This window comes from Erpetoichthys calabaricus, chromosome 3, assembly GCF_900747795.2.
Source record: "Erpetoichthys calabaricus chromosome 3, fErpCal1.3, whole genome shotgun sequence".
In the NCBI taxonomy this organism is placed as follows: Eukaryota; Metazoa; Chordata; class Cladistia; order Polypteriformes; family Polypteridae; genus Erpetoichthys; species Erpetoichthys calabaricus.
In genome coordinates this window covers 94,160,088-94,179,981 of record NC_041396.2, presented here as the reverse complement: position 1 = coordinate 94,179,981, position 19,894 = coordinate 94,160,088, and the positions used below count along the sequence as shown (strand labels likewise).

Sequence of the window (19,894 nt, the reverse complement as noted above, 5' to 3'; positions counted from 1 at the left end):
TGTAGGGATGTGGGTTATACTGTCAATAATTCAGATTTATCTGCACTCTGAAAATCTTTGCTGATCCCTCATCTCAGGAATAGGTAATGTGATGTGGTGGCGGAGACGATGGACTGTTCAATCCCTACAACTGGCTCACTGTGACCATGACCAAGTCAGTTGGCCTTCTGCGGTGGAGATAAAAAAATGATAACATCTAGCATAATAAGTATTTTTGTTTATGTTTTACAGATTGTCTTTATGCTTTTATGTTTAAATAAATCCATTGATCAGATATGAACTTTGCAAGCTGAATTTCCAAAGCAGGAATTTACTGGCAAAGCCAGCTAGCCTGAGGGAATACAGGCCACAACCAGAATAAGAGCTGGACTCAACAATGGTGCTGTGGCTGAATACGATTGGTATGAAGTAGGGAGTCAGTTTATCCTATTGGTCCAGGAGGTACATTAATGGAAATAAAGACAGGCAACAAAGTAGCTCAGTCTCCCTGCCATTTCCCATCCATGGAGGAGAGGACCACCTCTTTGGCAGCAATATTCAAAGGCCTTGCTGGATCAAGGACCATGTTGAACCAGGCCAAACGAAAGACTAATCAATAAGACCATGAGCCGCCTGGTAGCCTACTATCCAGTTGTGTTAGTTTTGTCAACGCTCACATTTGCATTGTTTATTATTTTGGGCACATTATCAATATTACATAAATAAATTTATAACTTCTCTCCTGCCTTTTCTGGTACTATGTTAAATTGTCTGGGGTTATAGATGTAAAAGAAAGAGAAAGTGCTGAACTACAGTAAGAGAAAAGTATGGAATTTGAGACATTTTATTAAGGTCCATATCATAAAGTATATAAAAGGGGAGAACAGGGTCACCCTATGACCCTAACACAACAAAACATTTTTCATTGTGCCAAGCTCAGAAAATAAAGTCTGTGCACTGTTCTGAAAATGGGGTTGGTAGACTGATATGGATAGAAACATCAGGTAACTAATAAATAAAAATGTAAACCTTAGACTGGACAGAAAACTGGCACAGAGGCACAGGGTGGAGGTCACTACAGTGCTAACCAATGTGGCTGTAACCCCAACCTGATCTGACCACTGGCAAACAGCCTTAGTAGGATGTAATACTTACAAATTATCATCGTTTAAAATTGACAGATTAAATGGATAGTCTTGCAACAAAAAATCTAATTACTCGATTTAATGAATGAAAACAATTAAGGTGGTCTTGTTAGAAAGGGTCTGTGTGACACTTTTTGAGAAAATTGGTGACATTATGATGCAAGCTTGGTTCACACAAGAGATAACTAGGATAGGTAACAATACAAACCCGTCATTCATAGAATAAATATAAATGTATGTTTTACTCATTACTCTTCAAAAATATATATTACCCACCAATTTTCTCTGGCTCTTAGGTAAAAGCTATACAGTTAAGAAGCCAAGAACTGCATTCATAACTAGACATAATACCTGTACAAAAAGTGCAAGAAATATACTACAATTCTCACAACTTACAGTTCCACCAAACATGTATGGCATAGCAGATGACAAATTTAAAAATAAAGCCACGACAAAAACAATCAGGAGCTACAAAATTCTTGGAATTCTCACATAATTTGTGCCAAAGTTAAAAATAAATAAATTAATAAATATCCCATACATTCTGTAACCTGCTTATCCGTTTGAAAGTCAGTGGAAGCTCATACCTGTGATGAAAGCAAGGTGGGAACCAATTCTCAGTGGGGTGCCAGTCATTGCAGGGTACAGACTCTCCTGTAGGGCCAGTTCTAAGTTCCTATTGATCTTTGGGTTGTGGGAAGAAAACTAGGGAGAAACACAGGCTTGGGAAGAATTCCACAAAGACAGCGTCTGGGCTGGGACTCTAACTCATAAAGTTAATTTAGGGAAAAATACAAAACTGAACTGTACTGCTTAATAAATATAATAATTGAAATAAATGACAATTTATTATATTTTATATATTTGTACTGTAGGGCGGCACGGTGGAGTTTGCATGTTCTCCCCGTGTCTACGTGGGTTTCCTCTGGGTGCTCCGTTTTCCTCCCATAATCCAAAGACATGCAGGTTAGGTGTGTGTGTGTCCTGTGGTGGGTTGATGCCCTGCCTAGGATTGGTTCCTGCCTTGCACCCTGTGTTAGCTGGGATTGGCTCCAGCAGACCCCCCGTGACCCTGTGTTTGGAATCAGCGGGTTAGAAAATGGATGGATGGATGGATTTGTACTGTAAATTTATTTATAATGCATTTTAAAATTATTATATGAGATTTATTTCATTCAAAATGTATCTGTTGATTTATTTATTTATTTGTGCAGTAATTATTATTTGTTTTCTTTAAGTTTTAATTTTGGCACATATTATGCATAATATTTAACCAGCAGAATGGATTTTTATACAATGAACAGTAAGGTTTGTAATACTTCCATTTTAAAAAAAAACAGCAGATGGCACTGTGGCAAGCAAAAAATAATAATACATTTGATAAATACAATTAACATGATTGGGAAAAATTAAAATACATTCTCACTGAGCAAACATTAAAAGAATCTTAAAATACCACTGAAATGAGTCTGTACATTTTTGGGCAGTACTCTTTCCAGGTATTTTTGTTGGGTATTATTTCATTTCATCTTGAATAAAGCAATAAATGAAAAAATCACTACTCTTTTATGGTATCAATAAAAAGTAACAAGATTTGTCACAAATTTGAAAAACATATACATGTGCAGCTGTCATGGATTGAATCCAAACATTTCCATTAACAAGGAGCTTCATCATTCATACACCGTACTATTCAGCTATCTTATAATAATTAAGAAGTGAAGAAATTTTCATCAGATTAAACCATGGTGGCCTTTGGCGAGATCAGACAGGCATATGAAGAAGTTAACATCCACTTCTTTCACAACATGCATGAAGTATTTTGAGAAGTTTTATGGAACATAAAATGAAGGCTAATTAATTTGTTGGGAAATCGTGCAAACTCGCTTCATTACTCAAGCTTTTGCTACAGGGGGAAAAAAAAAAAAAAAAAACATATGAAATGCCTATCTAAGACGAAAAATCTGAATTTTTTTTTCTCACTGATTCTTAGTGTTCAACAGTCTAAGAACATAAATGAGAAGCCTGATTTAGGAACTGTGTAAACACCAGATGGCGGAAATGGCCTTCACAGGGATCCTAGTGGGATCCTTAACTGGCACTCTCACAATGCCCATTTTGAAGAGGCTAAAGGTTAGTAATCACTCTGAATCTGCACCATAATAAAAAGAGCTGGAAAGAGAAACTGTCTTGTCAAAATGACTGTTCCATAATGATCCTTTTGGGCATAAGAGGGTACTGGGTTGGGTGACAGCAAGACTGAGGGTGGTCCCGATATTTTTTTTTTTTCTTTCCTCATATATGTATTATTTTGTGGGTTTCAGACTATTGCACATCTTTGTGAAACAAACATGAACACAAACAAGAAAGATTAGTTCCATCTTATTTTGTGAGTGTTAACTTTAGCCTGTCAATATCTGGCACCGTCACATACAGTATGAAAACTGATCTCCTTACTGCTTCTTACTGGCAGCTAAAAAATCCAGATTTTTCTCCCCCAAACAATGCAATATGCATTTTCTTCACAGGTAAAGGGAAATTAAGATCTAAATCGGCCAGCTTTAACCACAGATTTCTCAAAGAGGAAAATGTGAGGATGAATGATAAAAAAAACTTACAGCAGGTACAGCTTTTAGCCAATACTCTGCCTGAATATGAACCTTCTTTGCTGTAATGTTGACTAATAGCCATGCTATAGCTGTGCGCAATAAAAGATGCTGGCACCTGGAATTACCAAGCCTTTGCTATTGGGCATTACCCGGTCACTTCCTAAAAAAACATTATTTTCTGCAAGGTAAACTAACTGCTGATAGGCTCCTCTCACTTATTCACATGACTTTTAAAGTTCCCATTTATCTGCCACTTGCAAAGATAAACATCACCATTGATGAGAAATTCGTCCATCCATCATTGTTGATGAAGTTTCAGGTCCATTGGATGTTAAAGAGCCTTCTAGCAGCATCAGGCACAGGACAGTAAACACCTCTTGACAGGGTGGCAGTTAGATAAAAACATACTACAACTAAATATTCTCTCAGAAAATGAACAAACAATGAATGAATAAAGCCTAGAGCTAACCTGATGGACACCAATGCATCCAATCAATTTGCTTGAGCGTAAACTGACAGCTTTGGATACAAGGCAGAAGCAACCCTGGATGGGATACCAATCCATCACATGGCTCACACAAACACACATCCACAATGAGTCAATTTACAGAATACAGAAAATCAGTTTAAACTTCACATACAGCATCTGGGATAAAGGAACAAGCTATCTGTGTAGACTCACTGCAAATGTGCAGGCATCATACCGGCTGTAAAATGATCCCAGATGGCTCCAGTTAAAACCAAGTACTACACTGTGCCACCCTCATCTTGGAAGAGTTATGCTTTTAAAATTACTGCAAAAAGACATATTTTAATAAATCTCCAAGAAATCTGTGGAATACAAAGCCAAACACGAAACACAAGAACCTGGGGAGGAGCAGAGCCAAAAACTGTTTTAAGTTAAGCTAATCTATCTGCGTCTGATTCTCAAAGCTCCCTGATTTATTGGATAAATTCGCCTTTCTGTGCTGTGGCACACTTGTGTTATTTGTGTGACCCCCCACCCTCGGTGGCTCAGGAGATCCTGCCCAGTACTAACTTCCCCAATTATTATCCATCATAATGTGACAGAAAAGTCAAACAGAATAGCCAATCAATTATTACAGTCTTCACCATTATCATATTTTAGTTCACTTTTGCCAACATGAATTGGCACCAATTAATCATTCAATGAAAATAATCCCCATTGAAAAATAATGAGCAGTAATATATTCACAAAAAGGAATAAATTAAAAAAAGCAAGTCCATGAATAAAAGGGACAAGGTGAGGTCTAGTCACCCACGTCTGTGTCTCGGTCTCCAATGAGCCACAGGATATGGAAACTCAGAGCCAGGAATCCAGTCCCCAACAGGTCCCCGAGGGCAGTCAAGTAAGGAATTGAGAAGTTGTCTGGGTCCATTCCACGTCCCCACATCCAATGGACCATCCAGTCTGCAATGTAAAGCAGGATCAAGACCTGTCAAGAATGAGAAAAGGTTACCACCGATCTGCTTAGCATGTACAAGCATGCTCAAGATGGTGCTCGATATCTACTAAACTCTTTTTAAGGCTACTATAAGTGGTAAAAAAAAATGCACTGAAATCTGAGATCAAAAATTGCATCCTACCTAAACTCTGAAACTATAAGCTATATTTCAAGTCACTCTCTTTGGGACTAAAGAGTTCTCATTTTCTAGGACTTCACATAATTTAACAACCAAGCAGAATCCTGCCCCCAGGGAAAAGCATCATTCACGCACGAGTGCGGGGAAGGATTTACCATCAGGACTTTCTGGGTGCAGACCTAGGGACCCATGATGGCCAGGGGCCTTTAAACCATATTCCCAAAGTTCATAAAATGATCAAGTGTCCGGGCGGTGAAATAACTAAGAGGGAATCACTAATATCTCAATGAAACAATCTAGCATATGCTTGCCAAAATCATCAAGTATGAACTAGATGAAATGATCGAGTGTCTGCTTACCGAAATCAGCAAGGGGTAGCCTAAAATGAAATTGTTGAGCCACTAAAATACCACTCTGTTGTTTATGAGCTGCATTGTTAACAGTAAGATCAGCCCCAGGGGCCTATGGGAATCTTAATCTGGGCTTGCATGAATGGCTGCCTGAGATATATGTTATGCAGAATAAAACACTGAGATGTACAAACAAAGCTTTGTGGAAAAAGTGTTTTGCTGGTGTAACTACATCATCTTCGACTGATTAATCAGGACTAAACTTGTTCACCATGACAACAAAAGGTTTCCTCCTAAATTTCTATTATCATCTTCTACTCGTGTTCATCTTAGATGACAATTTGGCTATACATTCACAGATGTTAATTGTTCTAGTTCCTAATCATTTTTTATGAGTTGCACAAAAAATTAAAGTTACAGAAAATTGACGCTATGTGGACTCTACTTCAGTAACATTCTGTTAAAAATAACTTTCCTGCATGATTAATATACACATAACTGCACACTGCTCCACTGTTTAAAGGTTCTTTTGAGAATGAGTTAATCTCAACACTTCAAATCTTAGCCACAGAGGGGGGAGTTAAAGCCAATGGGAGAGAAAAACCATTGAAATAGCTAAATGAACGAGAGAAGGACCCCTTGGAAGGGTTGTTAGAAAAGAAGTAAAAGAGTGCAAATTATTTTAACCCCTCAAAATCCCATTCTGTAATTTATTGGTGAGATTAATGGTTGAAGACCAAGCAATAACAGATGTGAAACAGGTGATAAGCCTAAAATTTAAACTATCGCATTTTCTCATCTAATACCAGAAAATGTTCTCTGGAAGGCAAAAATAACATGATTCTGATCAATCAAATGTTTAAGCTGGAACGTTGCAAGCTCTTAATTATAAACTTAACAGAAAAATGAAAGTGTTCTTACATTGTCCATCCTTAAAGGCCAAAATAATATTTTTATAGTTAGCCTGAAAAGAGAATCGGTATCAACCTCACTTTAATAAGAAACCAGAGGTGTATAAATTTTAATTCAAAAAACAATTCCATGTGTAGCTGATGATGTAGTGTCCAGCTCTAAAAGGCAATATATTATGGTGGTGGGGAATCAGTATGCATCTAAATTAATTTTGACTAATATATAGTATGCAGGTCAAATTTTGTTATAGCAAATACCAAAGTATTCCATTTGTTGGCTGGGACAAATGTTCATACAATGTCATGTTTAATGGATTTCACAAATTTCAGTAAAATTTTTTCAACTAAAAAGGTCCCCTAAGATAATAATGCGATGCAAAAAATTCTTAATGCTGTGCCTACACTTTTCCAAGTCTCGGGAACCCTGCAACAGGCTGTCTCTTACTTGTTAGACCAAAAGAAAGTGACAGTCTGTTGTGAAATTTCAGGCCTTAGGCAGTCTCGGTGAGAGTGTAGGCGTGACATCATACACATAGCTGAATTCTGAGTCAGTACTCCACCGAACATCTGTGTGGGTAGCTGTGTGCGATCACTGTCCTGTTCAAGTTTCATAGTGCTTCTCAAGCACACGAGATAAGAGCTTTGATAAGGGAAATTGTCCTGCTTTAGCTCCAGTCTTCAGATTATAAGAACATCAGTGGCAGACCAGGAAAGTGCGAGGAAGAGCAGGCAAAAGCCCAGTGTTCTAAACATTGTGCGACAAGCATGTTACACTCTAAGCCTGATCCTGCAGAGGACAACCAACTACTTTGCCCATGGTTTACTGTTTACCAGACGCAGTAGAGCAGCTATGGAGCTGTCCTTACACAACTGCCGTTAGTGACGGAGAATTACAGGTGACCCCAGTCACAATATAGGTATACACATTTTCCCCATATTCATTATAACGAAATTTCTAGGGTCCCGTGAATTTTGTTACAACAGGATTCCACCTGTATACACCAAATATGAATGATAAAATAATTCATGTTCAAAGTATTTACATTGCTTCCCAGTATGACCACACGATTTTATAATGACATGGAGACTTTAATTTTGTATGATTTCAGACACAGATAGATCTTCAGTAACTACAATTATAATATCTAAAACTGTGGAGGTAATTTCAGAGTTTATTATAGATCATAATCTCTCTGACCCATCTTTATTCATATTGAAGATAATATTCTTTTTCATTGGCACATCATAGTTTAAAAAAAATCTGTTTTTGTGTATTGATAATAACTTACTACCTGTTAGGGAAAACTTTCTGTGTGGGTCTGTGAAGTGTTTCTGATTGTGTCTGCCTGTGTAACTAAGACAATCTGTAACATTTTATTCCTTTAATTTTGTCCTATATAAGAATTTATTATTAAGAAGATCATATTTAATGATGGGATGTTTGCCAGAGAGCTTTAGTTTGTTTTACTATTTTTGGGACCTTAAGATATACAAACGTATTGGGTGTGTTATAGATTATACCATTTATCTGTATACTGATTGGTGCAGTGAATGCATTTCTCAACAATGTTACGTAAATGAACCTAGCTTACTTAAGATCGTTATTCTGACATTTTCCTCAGTCTACATTGAGAACTTACTTGTTAATATGTGGGTTCCACTGGGTACAATGTTATATTAAAGGATGTCCATTTTGTACGCATTGCACTGGTGTGCTTGGCTGTTATTTAAGAGTATTTTTATAAGAGAACTTCTACCCTCTATTAAATCTTTCACATATTAACCTATTGTCATCTCTGATCATGCTCCTCTGATCCTGAAGCTCAGATCATTTTGGTTTACAAATACAATTGGTGACTTAACTCATTAATGTTAGCTGATAAGGACTTTATTAAATTAATTTTCTTTTCTTTTTTTATATTTTATTTTATTGAAATCAAAAAACATTCATACATGCAAGTCAAGTTTAACAAAAATGGTTTGAAACAAATCGACACCCACCCACGAGAAAGACAGCTGGGTCAGCAGAGTAGCACTTTAATAATAGTAAATATATGTAAATAAATGAATAAATAAAGATAGATAGATAGAATAGAAAAAGAGGGGAGAATCCACTTCCTCAATGTAAATGCTTATTCTAAAATGTTATTTATCAGATCCTGCCAGGTTTTGTGAGAATTAGATTTTTTTCCAAGTTTAGATAATATATAACATCAGTTATCCACTGACTTAAAAGAGGTGAGTTAGGATTCTTCCAGTTGAGCAAAGTAAGTCTATGTGCCAATAATGTAGTAAAGGCAATTACAGTTTGCTTGTCCTTCTCCACATTAAGCCATCTGGAAGTACACCAAACACAGTTGTTAATGGATTAGGAGGGATTGTGACACCCAGGCCCTTTTTGTCCAAAATGATGTTAATTTGGTGCACACCTAAAACATATGGCCCAGTGAGGCTGGAACTTGATTGCAACGTTTGAAGGTTGGATCTTGCCTGGGAAAAATTTTGGACAATTTTAAACAAGACAGATGCGCTTAAAATTATATATCAAGTTGAATAATTGTATGCGTTGCGCATATGGTGCTCGAGTGAATTGTATGCATTGTTACCTTCCATTTCTTTTCTGAGATGTTGAGTGAAAAATCCTTTTTCCACAGTACTCTGGGATCTTTGAAAGGAAGGGATTTAAAATGTTTTATATAAAGGTACTTGTCGACTTACGACCGCGATTGGTTCCGACTGACTGGTTGTAAGTTGATCTGGACGCAAGTCGTTCAATCCTCGCAAATCGTTCAATATTTGGGTCCATTTTTTCAAAATGAGCGAGGAGTTTATTCAGTAGAGATAAATCTTCTGACAATCCCTTTGTGGTGAACATTCTTTGTGGCACCTCCTCCTCTTCGTCTTACTCCAATTCTCTTGTTTCTTCTTCCGCCACTCTTTCTTCTTCCAATTCTATCAGCTCTTCATTTATAAGTTCACCTGATTCCCGGTCTAGCAACTCCTCGACATCTTCCATTTCACATTCCAATGAAAGGTCTTTTGACAGTTTCACTATTTCTTCACGAATCTCATCAAGTTCTTGTTCACTGTTAAATCCAGCAAAAGTATTTACATAACGCTTAACACACTTCTTCCATACGCCATTCATACACTGTGAGTCGACATTTCTTGCGGGGAGGGCTTCTGTTTTCTCTGATCTGAGTTCACCTCTGTTATAGCGCGTCTTTATTTGAAAAGAGCAGTGTCATATTGGGGCGAGTGTGAACGCTAACTTTGACAAGCACTATAAATTTACAGCGGTTGTTACAGACGTAAATCAAATGTATGTTTTTATTGTATAATATTAACAATAACAGCAGCTCTCTACTCAAAGCGGTAAACTCGAGAAGCTGCTAGCATCGAACCCAGAAGCTCTTGATTGGGAGTCAGCAGTTGTGTGTGGGAACTGTTAACATTTGAATGTGATGATTGTATATAAAACTTGTGCACGAACGAGACTGGGATAACTGTGGATGTGGATGTGAGTGGTGTGTGTGACTGAGAATGACTGGTGTGAAGCCTGAAGTCCAAATATCAAATAAACACTTTCACAAGTACAAGTATAACAGAACAAGCGCGCTTTTATTCAAGAAGAAAAAAGAAAGCAGGTTGCGGTAAGCAGTTGATGCGACTGCTTGCGTAGTGCAATCCTAAGAACTGCCCAATCAAGAGCTTCTGGGTTTGATGCTGGCAGCTTCTCAAGTTTGCCGTTTTGAGTAGAAAGCTGCTATTAGTGTTAATATTATAGGGTTATATGTTAGGGTTATATTATTATCGAAAATTGCCAAAACAACAAGACACAAACACACGTGGGGCAACACTGCTGCGTATATTTTTACTGCTGCGTAGCGAGACTTGAGAGTGCGGGAAACTGGCGCTGCCAACAGCTGGCGGGGGAAACAGTCAAACACGTCGTAAAGTTGAACAGTCGTAACTTGCATAGGTCGTATTTCGACGAGTACCTGTATTACAGAAATGCTGTTTAAGTCCTCAAGATCAAAATTTCTTTCAGTACAGAGGTAGGTGGGAGGTGAGGAAAATTGGGTAGGTTTTGTTTAAGAAAGTTTATAATTTGAAGGTAGTGAAAGAAATGTGTTGCTGGAAAGTTAATTTTGGAGTGTAATTGTTTTGTAGGATGCGAAGATGTTGTCTATGTACAGATCTCTAAGTTATTTAATTCGGGATGTTTTCCAGACATTAAAAACTGCGTACGTTTGAGAGGGTGGAAAAAGGTGGTTAATGCCTTGTGTCCTGTGTGATTAATTTTTATACAAATGGTTATTTTCTTACGGACCAATGCTTCACCAGAGATTTGTGATGTAAAACTCTGGGAAACAATGAAGGCTATATTAAGAGAGCAAAAGACCTCACATGAGTCACATAAAAATAAACTGCAGAGTGGATTATCGGTGCTGATTACCAAAATTTCTAGAACTGATCAGGAATATATGAGGCTCTACATAGAAAAAGAGTGGCTCTATAATCAGAGTTTAAACTTTTGATTACAAATAAAGTAGAACAGTTTATCTTTAAGTTAGGTCATCAATAGTATGACAGGAGGATTTACTTCCCCTAGTGGTCAAATCAAAATGGATTTGGTTAATGACCAAAAATGTTTGTGCATATGGCACAATTGTTTTATTTGTGTTTAAACTATTGTATATTCCTAAACCTATCAGCTTCTAAGAATGCCCATTTGCAAAATTGGAGTTTTTTATTCTGTGTGGGTTTGCACTGAATGATATGAATGCATGCCAAATCCAGCTTCTTGTTGACTTCTGTCAAAGTAAATAGCAGATTATTTATTCTAATAATGTATTCACTATTGCAAGTTTGGCTATTTAGTTATTTTATTAACCACTTTATTAGAATACAAGGTCACTGGGGAGCCACAGTGCTCACCAGGATTAATGAGGCACCAGTCCATCTCAAAACACCAAATTGGAATGACTTATCTATTCTTTTCTCAAGTTGATTGCGACTCTAAATTTCACCCTTATGAGTGAGGGTGGGTGTGTGCAAGAGTCTATCCCAGGATGAAATTGTACCCAATCTGGACTTTTCCCTTGAACTTGCACAACTCTTAATTTAATTAAGCCAGGTAAAATAATGAATATAATATGATATGCACATCATTTTAACAAAGTGAGGTGTTTAGCGTGCACCTGCTGAAGCACGCCTGTTTCACAATTAGGTTAAACAGTACAATAACATCACTAAATGATGAATAAGTAACATAACAGCTTTGGAGTAGCTTCTAAAACTAACACAACAGAGATTAAAAGAGCTGCTTTATAAAACAAATAAGTAATCAGTATCAAAAATCATGTTCAGTCTAGTTGCCATGTGTTTGAACAGTAAAAAACAAATAATGCCTAAAACAACTTCGTTCAACAAGGATCAGAGTATTCTAGTTACCTGCAAGAGAGCAGCAGTCATGTAGAAGGCAATGAAGATGGATGTTAATGTTGTATGGCCACCCTGCATTGAGTTTATAGTATACAGGAAGACCAGGTGGCCAGGCACAACAAGAAGAAACAAAACACGGGCAGATCGTGAGTTCACATCTGCAACAACAGAAAGAGAGTCAATTACTTCAGTGAAAAAGGGTCACAGCATTCAGGGCTTAATCTCCTTGGAAACAGGAGCCAAAAAAAGACAACAACAAAAAATGAACTTTGCTCTCACTTTTTGTTCAATCCACTGCCAACCTGCAGGACTGAGTTACTGAACTACTCTTGAAAATGAGCAGAAGAAACTATTAATATTACACAGATGGAGAAAGAAGTGGCATCAAAGGTATAATGAGGTTTAACAACTATTAAAAACATTTTGCACATAAATAACAAGAAGGAGCTGTAAAAAAGGAGGCCTGCACTTACTTGATCCAAAAAAGGTACTCCAGGGTGTGGGACACGAGGTTTTAGGAACCTCTGTTTCAATACCCGGCAGCCGGCACATGTGGAGGTAGGTTGAGATGCGGCTGGCCTGCACAGCTACAAGATTTCCACCAACACCTATGACAGAAATCAATGACAGTCAAGGTAACAATGACTGTCAAAAATAACACATCAAGCCACCAAAACCAGTAGGCTGACATATTCACAGCCTGTTTCTGCTGAAAAAAGTCAACTAGTTGCTCACCATTGATGACAGGGGTGAAAACAGCCATCCCAGCAAAGTTAGGATCTGATACAGTCTTATCTAAAATGAGCCCACCAACACTGGAAGAGATAAGACCTTAATGTTAGTTACCGTGATCAATAAAGCAGAAATGTTCACAAATTCATATGGGTTTGCCCAAATCACTGTCAAGACGGAGACATATCATTCATTCATCAATCTGTTCACAAATGTTCAATATTCATCCTCTTCATTCATCAATTTGTTTACAAACCCACTTAATCCAGATTTAGGTCACATGGGCTAGAGCCTATCCCAGTAGCATCAGGTGCAAGGCAAGAACCAATCTGCAAGAGTCACCAGTCCATTGCAGTGCACACAGTTACAGTCACAAATAAAGGGGCCACTTCACAGTCAACAGTTAAATTAACATGAATGTGTTTGGGAAGATAACAAAAATGCCAGGAGTAAAATTCCAGCAGACAAGGGACAGCATGCAAGGTCCACAAACAGTGACTAGGTTTGTATTTGAACATAGTCTTGTGGAGAGGTAAGGGAGCAGTACAAACCATTATGCCACTGTGCTGCTTAGAGACATTTTTTTAATAGAAATTAATTTATTTGTATAAAGGCCATTTCTTATTAAAGGTGACACAGTGGTGTGGTAGAAAGCACAAATTACTGTGAGTAAGCAATAGTATGTGAGTGAGTTTACCCTATGATGAGCTGATCACATTCTGGGTCAGTTCCTCCCTTGTGCCCAGTGTTGCTTGAATCAGTCCTGAGAGCTTTGGCAATGAGTTGAGCAAAGCAGTTAAATGTATGGACATTTTTAAATTAAGGCTATAAGTATTAAGGCTCCAAATATAAATATAAATATGAATAGCAACACAGTTCCATAAACACATAATTTACTTTAAGGCCAGCATGCAATGAAAGAAACAAAACAAAACAAGACTTCACAGATCCTGTGCAACCCTCCTCTGGCATTGCAAAGTCTATTATGGTGCACACTGATACTCATGGTTTTTGTTGAATATGGTAAAACTCTACTATAGTGTCTTTCACTGTAAATGTAAGTATCTTAAATACCTTCATTCATTAATATCATTGTCTAATTTCTGTCATGTTAATAGATTTTGACAATTGTGTTCCAATAGTTTTCAGGTATGGAAGACAGAAGTATCAATGTAAGGAAGTTCTACACACTAATAATGATGCCAGAGAGAGTAGGTGAGGTATTGCATGTTGATTAGCACATCCAACTCAGAATATGACTACATTATATACAAATTGACAAGGAAGAATCTATAAACCTATTTATTTTCTAATCACACAGTCACAGGGAGTCAGTCCAGTTGTAGCTTTGGGTACAATTTTGGAATCAGCTCTGAATGGTGTGCTATCTCAGTTCAGAGTCAACACTCAAGTTAATTTGTCTATGTTTGGGATGTACAAGAAAAACTAGAATATCTTGGTGGAATAGGAGTCTGCAGGTTGGGGCACCATGCCAGCTTATCTTCCATCCAGTTAATGCTGAGGAGTATACAAGATATACCAGTAAGTCAAACATTCATTCACTTTTCATAGTCAAGATCTCAGAGCGCCAACTAAAATTGGTGTCAGGCAGCACCCAGTTTTGAACAGAATGTTAGTCTACTGAAGAGCATATTCACAATATAATATACAGTAGTTTAAAACTATACACTGTCATTTAACTGTGACAAGAATTTAGCTTCAGATTAAGTCATTTGTGAACACAAGGAAAACAATCTAACCACACACTGGTCCAAGTATTGCACCCGCCTACCTGCTGATGGCCATGGCAATAATGACAGGCTCCCAACCAGAGTATAACACCTCTCTTGTGCAAGGATTGCGGCGGGCAATGATAATCCAGATTGGGGTCAGGGCCACAAAGAAGGTGCACACCAGTGGATTCACATAGTCATTGGCTTCTGCAATGAGAATCAAGCAGCTGTTAGTAACTGATTTCTAACTGCTGTGCTGTAGGATCTCAATCCCAAGTATCAACAATGAAAATAAGATACTTCACAGCTAAACTTGGGAAAAACTAACAAGGAGAGCCAAGTACTTTTAAAGCAGTCCTTCCATAATTTAGCAGAGTGAAAAAGAAATCAGGCAATTAAGGACAGATGAAAAAAATACTTTCAGAAATGTAAACCTTTTGAGAAAATTAAGAGTGAAATCTGGCAGTTTAAAAAAGACTGAATTATCCATCCATCCATTTTCCAACCCGCTGAATCCGAACACAGGGTCACGGGGGTCTGCTGGAGCCAATCCCAGCCAACACAGGGCACAAGGCAGGAAACAATCCCGGGCAGGGTGCCAACCCACCGCAGGAGACTGAATTATACTCTGATAAATTGTTAAAAAAGGAAGGGGTTTGTGGGGACTTTTTTTTTTTTTTTTTTTTTTTTTTAAAAAAAACGCCCCTTGTACTTCCTTCCTTGACTGTACTATCTTTGTTTAAATGGGGTTTTAGCCACTGCAATCAATAAGTAAACAAGTGGATTCTTTCATCTCTAGTGTCATGCCACAGATTGTGAAAAGTTGACTCACGGTGCAGCGGTCCCTCAGCCCTAATGTGTGATGTAAACCAGATTTTAAAGTTTAATCAGCAGCTGAATGATTTCTACAATACTACCATATGAGATTGACTGAGGACTCTAAAGTTGCCTAGAGTGACTGAATGTGGGTGTGTACCCTGTGATATAAGGAGTCAGAAAATGTATTTTGATGAATTAGAAATATTTGAAGCACATTACCAAAAACAAATCTGGGCTATAAAGGAACCCACTCCCACAAACAAAAACAAATTTCAGGAAAGAATTTAAAAATCTCATAACATTTGTGTTATAAAGTTTATCACCAGGCTTGCTGTATAATTTTTGTTTAACTGTGCATTCATTTAGCAGATTTTTTTTTCTACAATATCCTTAGAGTGGTCTGTGATTTGGCCATTGGATTAATATCCAAATGCAGTTTAACTTTAAGATATCTGCAAAAACACATACTCATGGGTCAAATTCTTAAATTACAATTCACTGAGATATTAACTTTGCATTTTGAATTAGGGAGAAGTGCAACTAAAACAAACTAAATTGTTATTGGGCTGCTGAGTAGTACTTTTCAGTTGATAGGGCAATGCTCTTAAACCAGAACCAGAAATCCAGAACTTGTAAACAGGTCAGTTATCATTAACATTTATTATTATTATCCATTCTTCATTTTTCAAACCTGATTTATTTTGGGCAGAGCTGAAGCTAGAACCTATCCCAGCAAGCATAAGGCACAAAAGCAGATAGGCAAAAATACTCAGAATTCCTATTATTCAACTTAGTACCGGTTTGAATACAGTTTCCTGTAAAATTGCATTTTCCATTGATAATCAACAGAAGTCCAAGTCAATTACTAATAAAAATAGGAATTGATCCACAGTAGTATACTACATTACATTATATATGCATACACCCACACATACTGTAACCAAGGAATCCATAACTATAAAGGATCACAAACAAACTTAGATATGTTCTGCTAAACTAGAAGAAGACTTACTGTCCTAGCAGATGGCACCTGCCTCCCTAGGGAGCTCAATGACTTTTTTTGGGAATGCACAGTATTACGCTAACTGTCATATCTGACATGTCAGTAGCGTTCAAACTGAGTAGACAGGTGTTTTCTGATAAGAAGTCAACAAGATGACAAGTTAATAGAGTCATCTGTGAAATGAAACGAGGATGTTCGTTCTTCAGGTAAGAGTAGAACCCAAGCAATTGGAGACAGTAACTCTACCCACTGTGTCACTGTCCTGCCACAAAACTTTTTTGACTCATTCTAATTTTCAGATTTTATATCATTTAAAAGTAAACAATAGATGGTGAATGCAATAAGGACAAGACGGGGGGTCATACAGTGAACAGGAAGGACCTTAGTTTATCTGCACTTTACTTACGTAGTTCTTTGTAGAGACCCCAGCTGATGCCTGACAGCAGCGCCAGAGTAATCAGGTCTCCAAGGCTGGCAGCAATTGGTGTCGCCACATTGTCGGGGTTTATACCAATCTTCCTAGATCCAATAATGACTCCAATCATTATCAATCCTAGACAGAAGCAGAAAAACATGTTAACACCCACTTACATGCCAAAGCACAGCAGCAGATAAGAAACACTTAGACCACCCAGACTTCCCATTTCCACTGTTAGTTAGATAAACTGCAATCCCCTCCACGCAAAAATGACCTCTTATTTGTATCACTAACTAATGGCCATTGTTTTGCAAATCATGCATCACAGAAAGGCTTTTCTGCACATCATGTATGCAACAGCTTGATTTGAACTACAAAATTCATTCTCAGCCTTAATCTTTACTGAACACCTATTGGTTTGCCAATTTTTCTCTTCCATAATCCCAGTCTTCATTCCTACTTTTGCTTTACCCATTGATCATGGCTTGAAGTGGGCTGGTATGCACCAGTACGGAGTATTGGAACTTTTCCATATTTTGCAGCTGCATACTTGCAGTCTTTGTTGTGTACTGGAAAGTATTAAGTAAATCTTCTTACGCCTGTCTCTCCGCACACAAAACTCCAAGGGACTGTCACTGCTCCCTCAGCTCCCTGATCTAATGATAGCATATCTTGCCGCTCGAAATTCCAAGGGGAACAGTGAAACATATGTTCTATTAAAACATTATACTTAGATGGACAGTAGTGACACTTGCATGTCTCTACTTCAGGTACTGGGTGTGATATTGGACAGAAGGTTAGATACAATAGTATCTTTGGTTTTATCATTACGTTTTTGTCACATTATCGTTATTTTATGTTGAGCTGGAACAGCTTTTGTTTTTAATATATATGCTTTTCTGTAGTAACTAACATTATATGGTACTTGGTTTCCAAATATGTTTCACAATGTGAGAATAGTGTTTTACAACCCAATGACTTAGCTACTATGCCTCAATCCTAGCATAAAAAATGCAATTTCTTTGTTCTTATTTTAGAACAAGGAAATGGGCACAAAATGAATGTGACCTTTTTTTTTTTTCTTAAGCTGACCACTAATTCTGACTAACAAACATCTAATTAGATGTTAGGCTTAGGAGAGGATGTGAATGTTTGAGGTGTTCTCGTAGAAACAGCTGGAACTGAACTGCATTCTTGGTCTAACTGCTTATTGTCAATATGATACCACAACTAGGAGGGATGCCAAAAATGTACAGAAAGTAGCTAAAGCTAAAATACTTTCCAAAAGTAAAATTTCAGTGTATGCATTCATCATTTATATCTGTGGAATCTAATTTAGGCATCAAGTGAGCACTGGCATCAGAGGAAACATAGTCATAAGTGATGTACTGTACATGTGCATCAAGACTAAGCACCATAGTAATAATAATAAACACTACTCATTCAAATGTTCGGTCTATGACAAGTCCATGAAAGTTGGCCACCTGATCACAGTCCTCATAAGAAAGCCAAGAATTAGGCTGGTTTAATAAAATTTGAAAGCTGAAGCTCCGAACTAAGTGTGCATGAAGGCACATCAAGACTGAAAGGTACACTTGGTTCAAAAAGAACATGGAAGTCATGTCACCAACTGCACCACACAAGGAACCATAACAAAAGGCCATTATACTCATGTACAGCATCTAGCGTTTCTCATGATATAAGACAGACAACTCCACATGAACATGAAATTATAAATTTAACCACCATTACTGAAATGCCAATTTCTAAAACTCATATAGTCATTTTTGAGAATTCCACTCTTTACCTAATTTTTGATGCTTGATTTACAGGGATAAGTGAAATAATGTAAAGGAGTGAACTGTACAGTACAGTATGCAAGATGGGTTTTTGTATTGAATGGATTTGGGAGGGGATGGGGAGTGCTGCTTAAATTTATTAAAGTACAGAGCAACAGAATTAATATAGTTGAGAGAACTGACATCAACACTGGTAAGTGTTATAATAAGCCCATTTTTATAAAAGGTGAAAATCTATTCATACTTCAGTACATTGTCTGTAAACACTGGAACATACAATATTCCACCAACACTAGGTGCAAGGGTGGAATCCATGCTGGGTGTAGTTTATTTTAGGAATTATGGTTAGAAAAAAAAATAGCCATTATTAACACTTTGTACCTAATTGAAAAGAAGTTACAAAGTTTTCTGAAGAATGGTTCAAGATTAGGTTTGGTATGTTGAGTAACCTCTATAAATTTGTTTGTCAATCAAGCCTGACACATCAAAAGACAAAGATCAATAAAAATTAAGAACCTTTCTTTGGAGTTCAGATTTTTATAAAAAGCACAAACTTTTCATCTTTTTCCATCATCAAACTGAGTATATTGGGAGAAGGATGTGAAGGATAGAGCTGCCAGGCAAGAGAAAAAGAGGAAGGCCTAAGAGAAGGTTTATGGATGTGGTGAGAGAGGACATGCAGGTGATGGGTGTAACAGAATAAGATGCAAAAGACAGAAAGATATGGAAGAAGATGATCTGGTGTGGCAACCCCTAACAGGAGCAGCCGAAAGAAGAAGAAGAACTTCCTCACTCTGATTTGCCAAGTGTTTGAAGATGAATTATATGTTAAACCTGCTGACCACAGAGATTAAAGATAATGGTGACCCATCCACCTGCCCCACAGACAGACACTCACCCAGCAGAAGAGAAGCTATGAAAGCTGTGGCCACACTGCTTGCGCAGAGTAGAAGCGCATGACCAAATTTAAAGCGTCCCTCTGGGATCCAGCCAAATATGACTGCTGCAATTGAGGCAAGGAAGCCAACTACTGTGGCTTGGACCTGAAAAATAAATTGAAAAAATTATTTTCCAAAATAGCCTGAGGTTGGACTGGAGTCAGGAACTGAAAATAAACCAAATAGTGGTGAGACAAAGGGAGATACATGTCTAGTACTCTGTGTCATTGCACCATATTCTTCTATACCAGGATGTAGTTGTAATTAGAAAAATCTGAACCACCAAAACTGGAAAACATAGTACTTTAAAATTGCAGTACATTCTCTGCTAGTGTAGTATTTTACTGGTTAATGTGCCAACATTACCCACTCTCAGGCAATTTTCATTGTGAAATTTGCCGAGCA

General features: G+C 37.5%; 1 protein-coding gene across 2 annotated transcripts in view; it reads right to left on the bottom strand.

Annotated features, from left to right (window-relative positions):
• Positions 1-640: 640 nt before the first annotated feature.
• The window catches only part of slc41a1 (solute carrier family 41 member 1), a 73,060-nt gene continuing 53,806 nt past the window's right edge, over positions 641-19,894 (bottom strand). For both annotated transcript variants that reach the window (XM_051924610.1, XM_051924611.1), the window contains exons 5-11: positions 19,450-19,594; positions 16,741-16,887; positions 14,572-14,719; positions 12,783-12,862; positions 12,521-12,655; positions 12,057-12,205; positions 641-5,190 (exon numbers count right to left, since the gene is read on the bottom strand). In XM_051924610.1, coding sequence (XP_051780570.1) covers positions 5,005-5,190; positions 12,057-12,205; positions 12,521-12,655; positions 12,783-12,862; positions 14,572-14,719; positions 16,741-16,887; positions 19,450-19,594 — 990 coding nt within the window. In that variant the 3' untranslated portion in view covers positions 641-5,004. The remainder of the gene's footprint in view (positions 5,191-12,056; positions 12,206-12,520; positions 12,656-12,782; positions 12,863-14,571; positions 14,720-16,740; positions 16,888-19,449; positions 19,595-19,894) is intronic.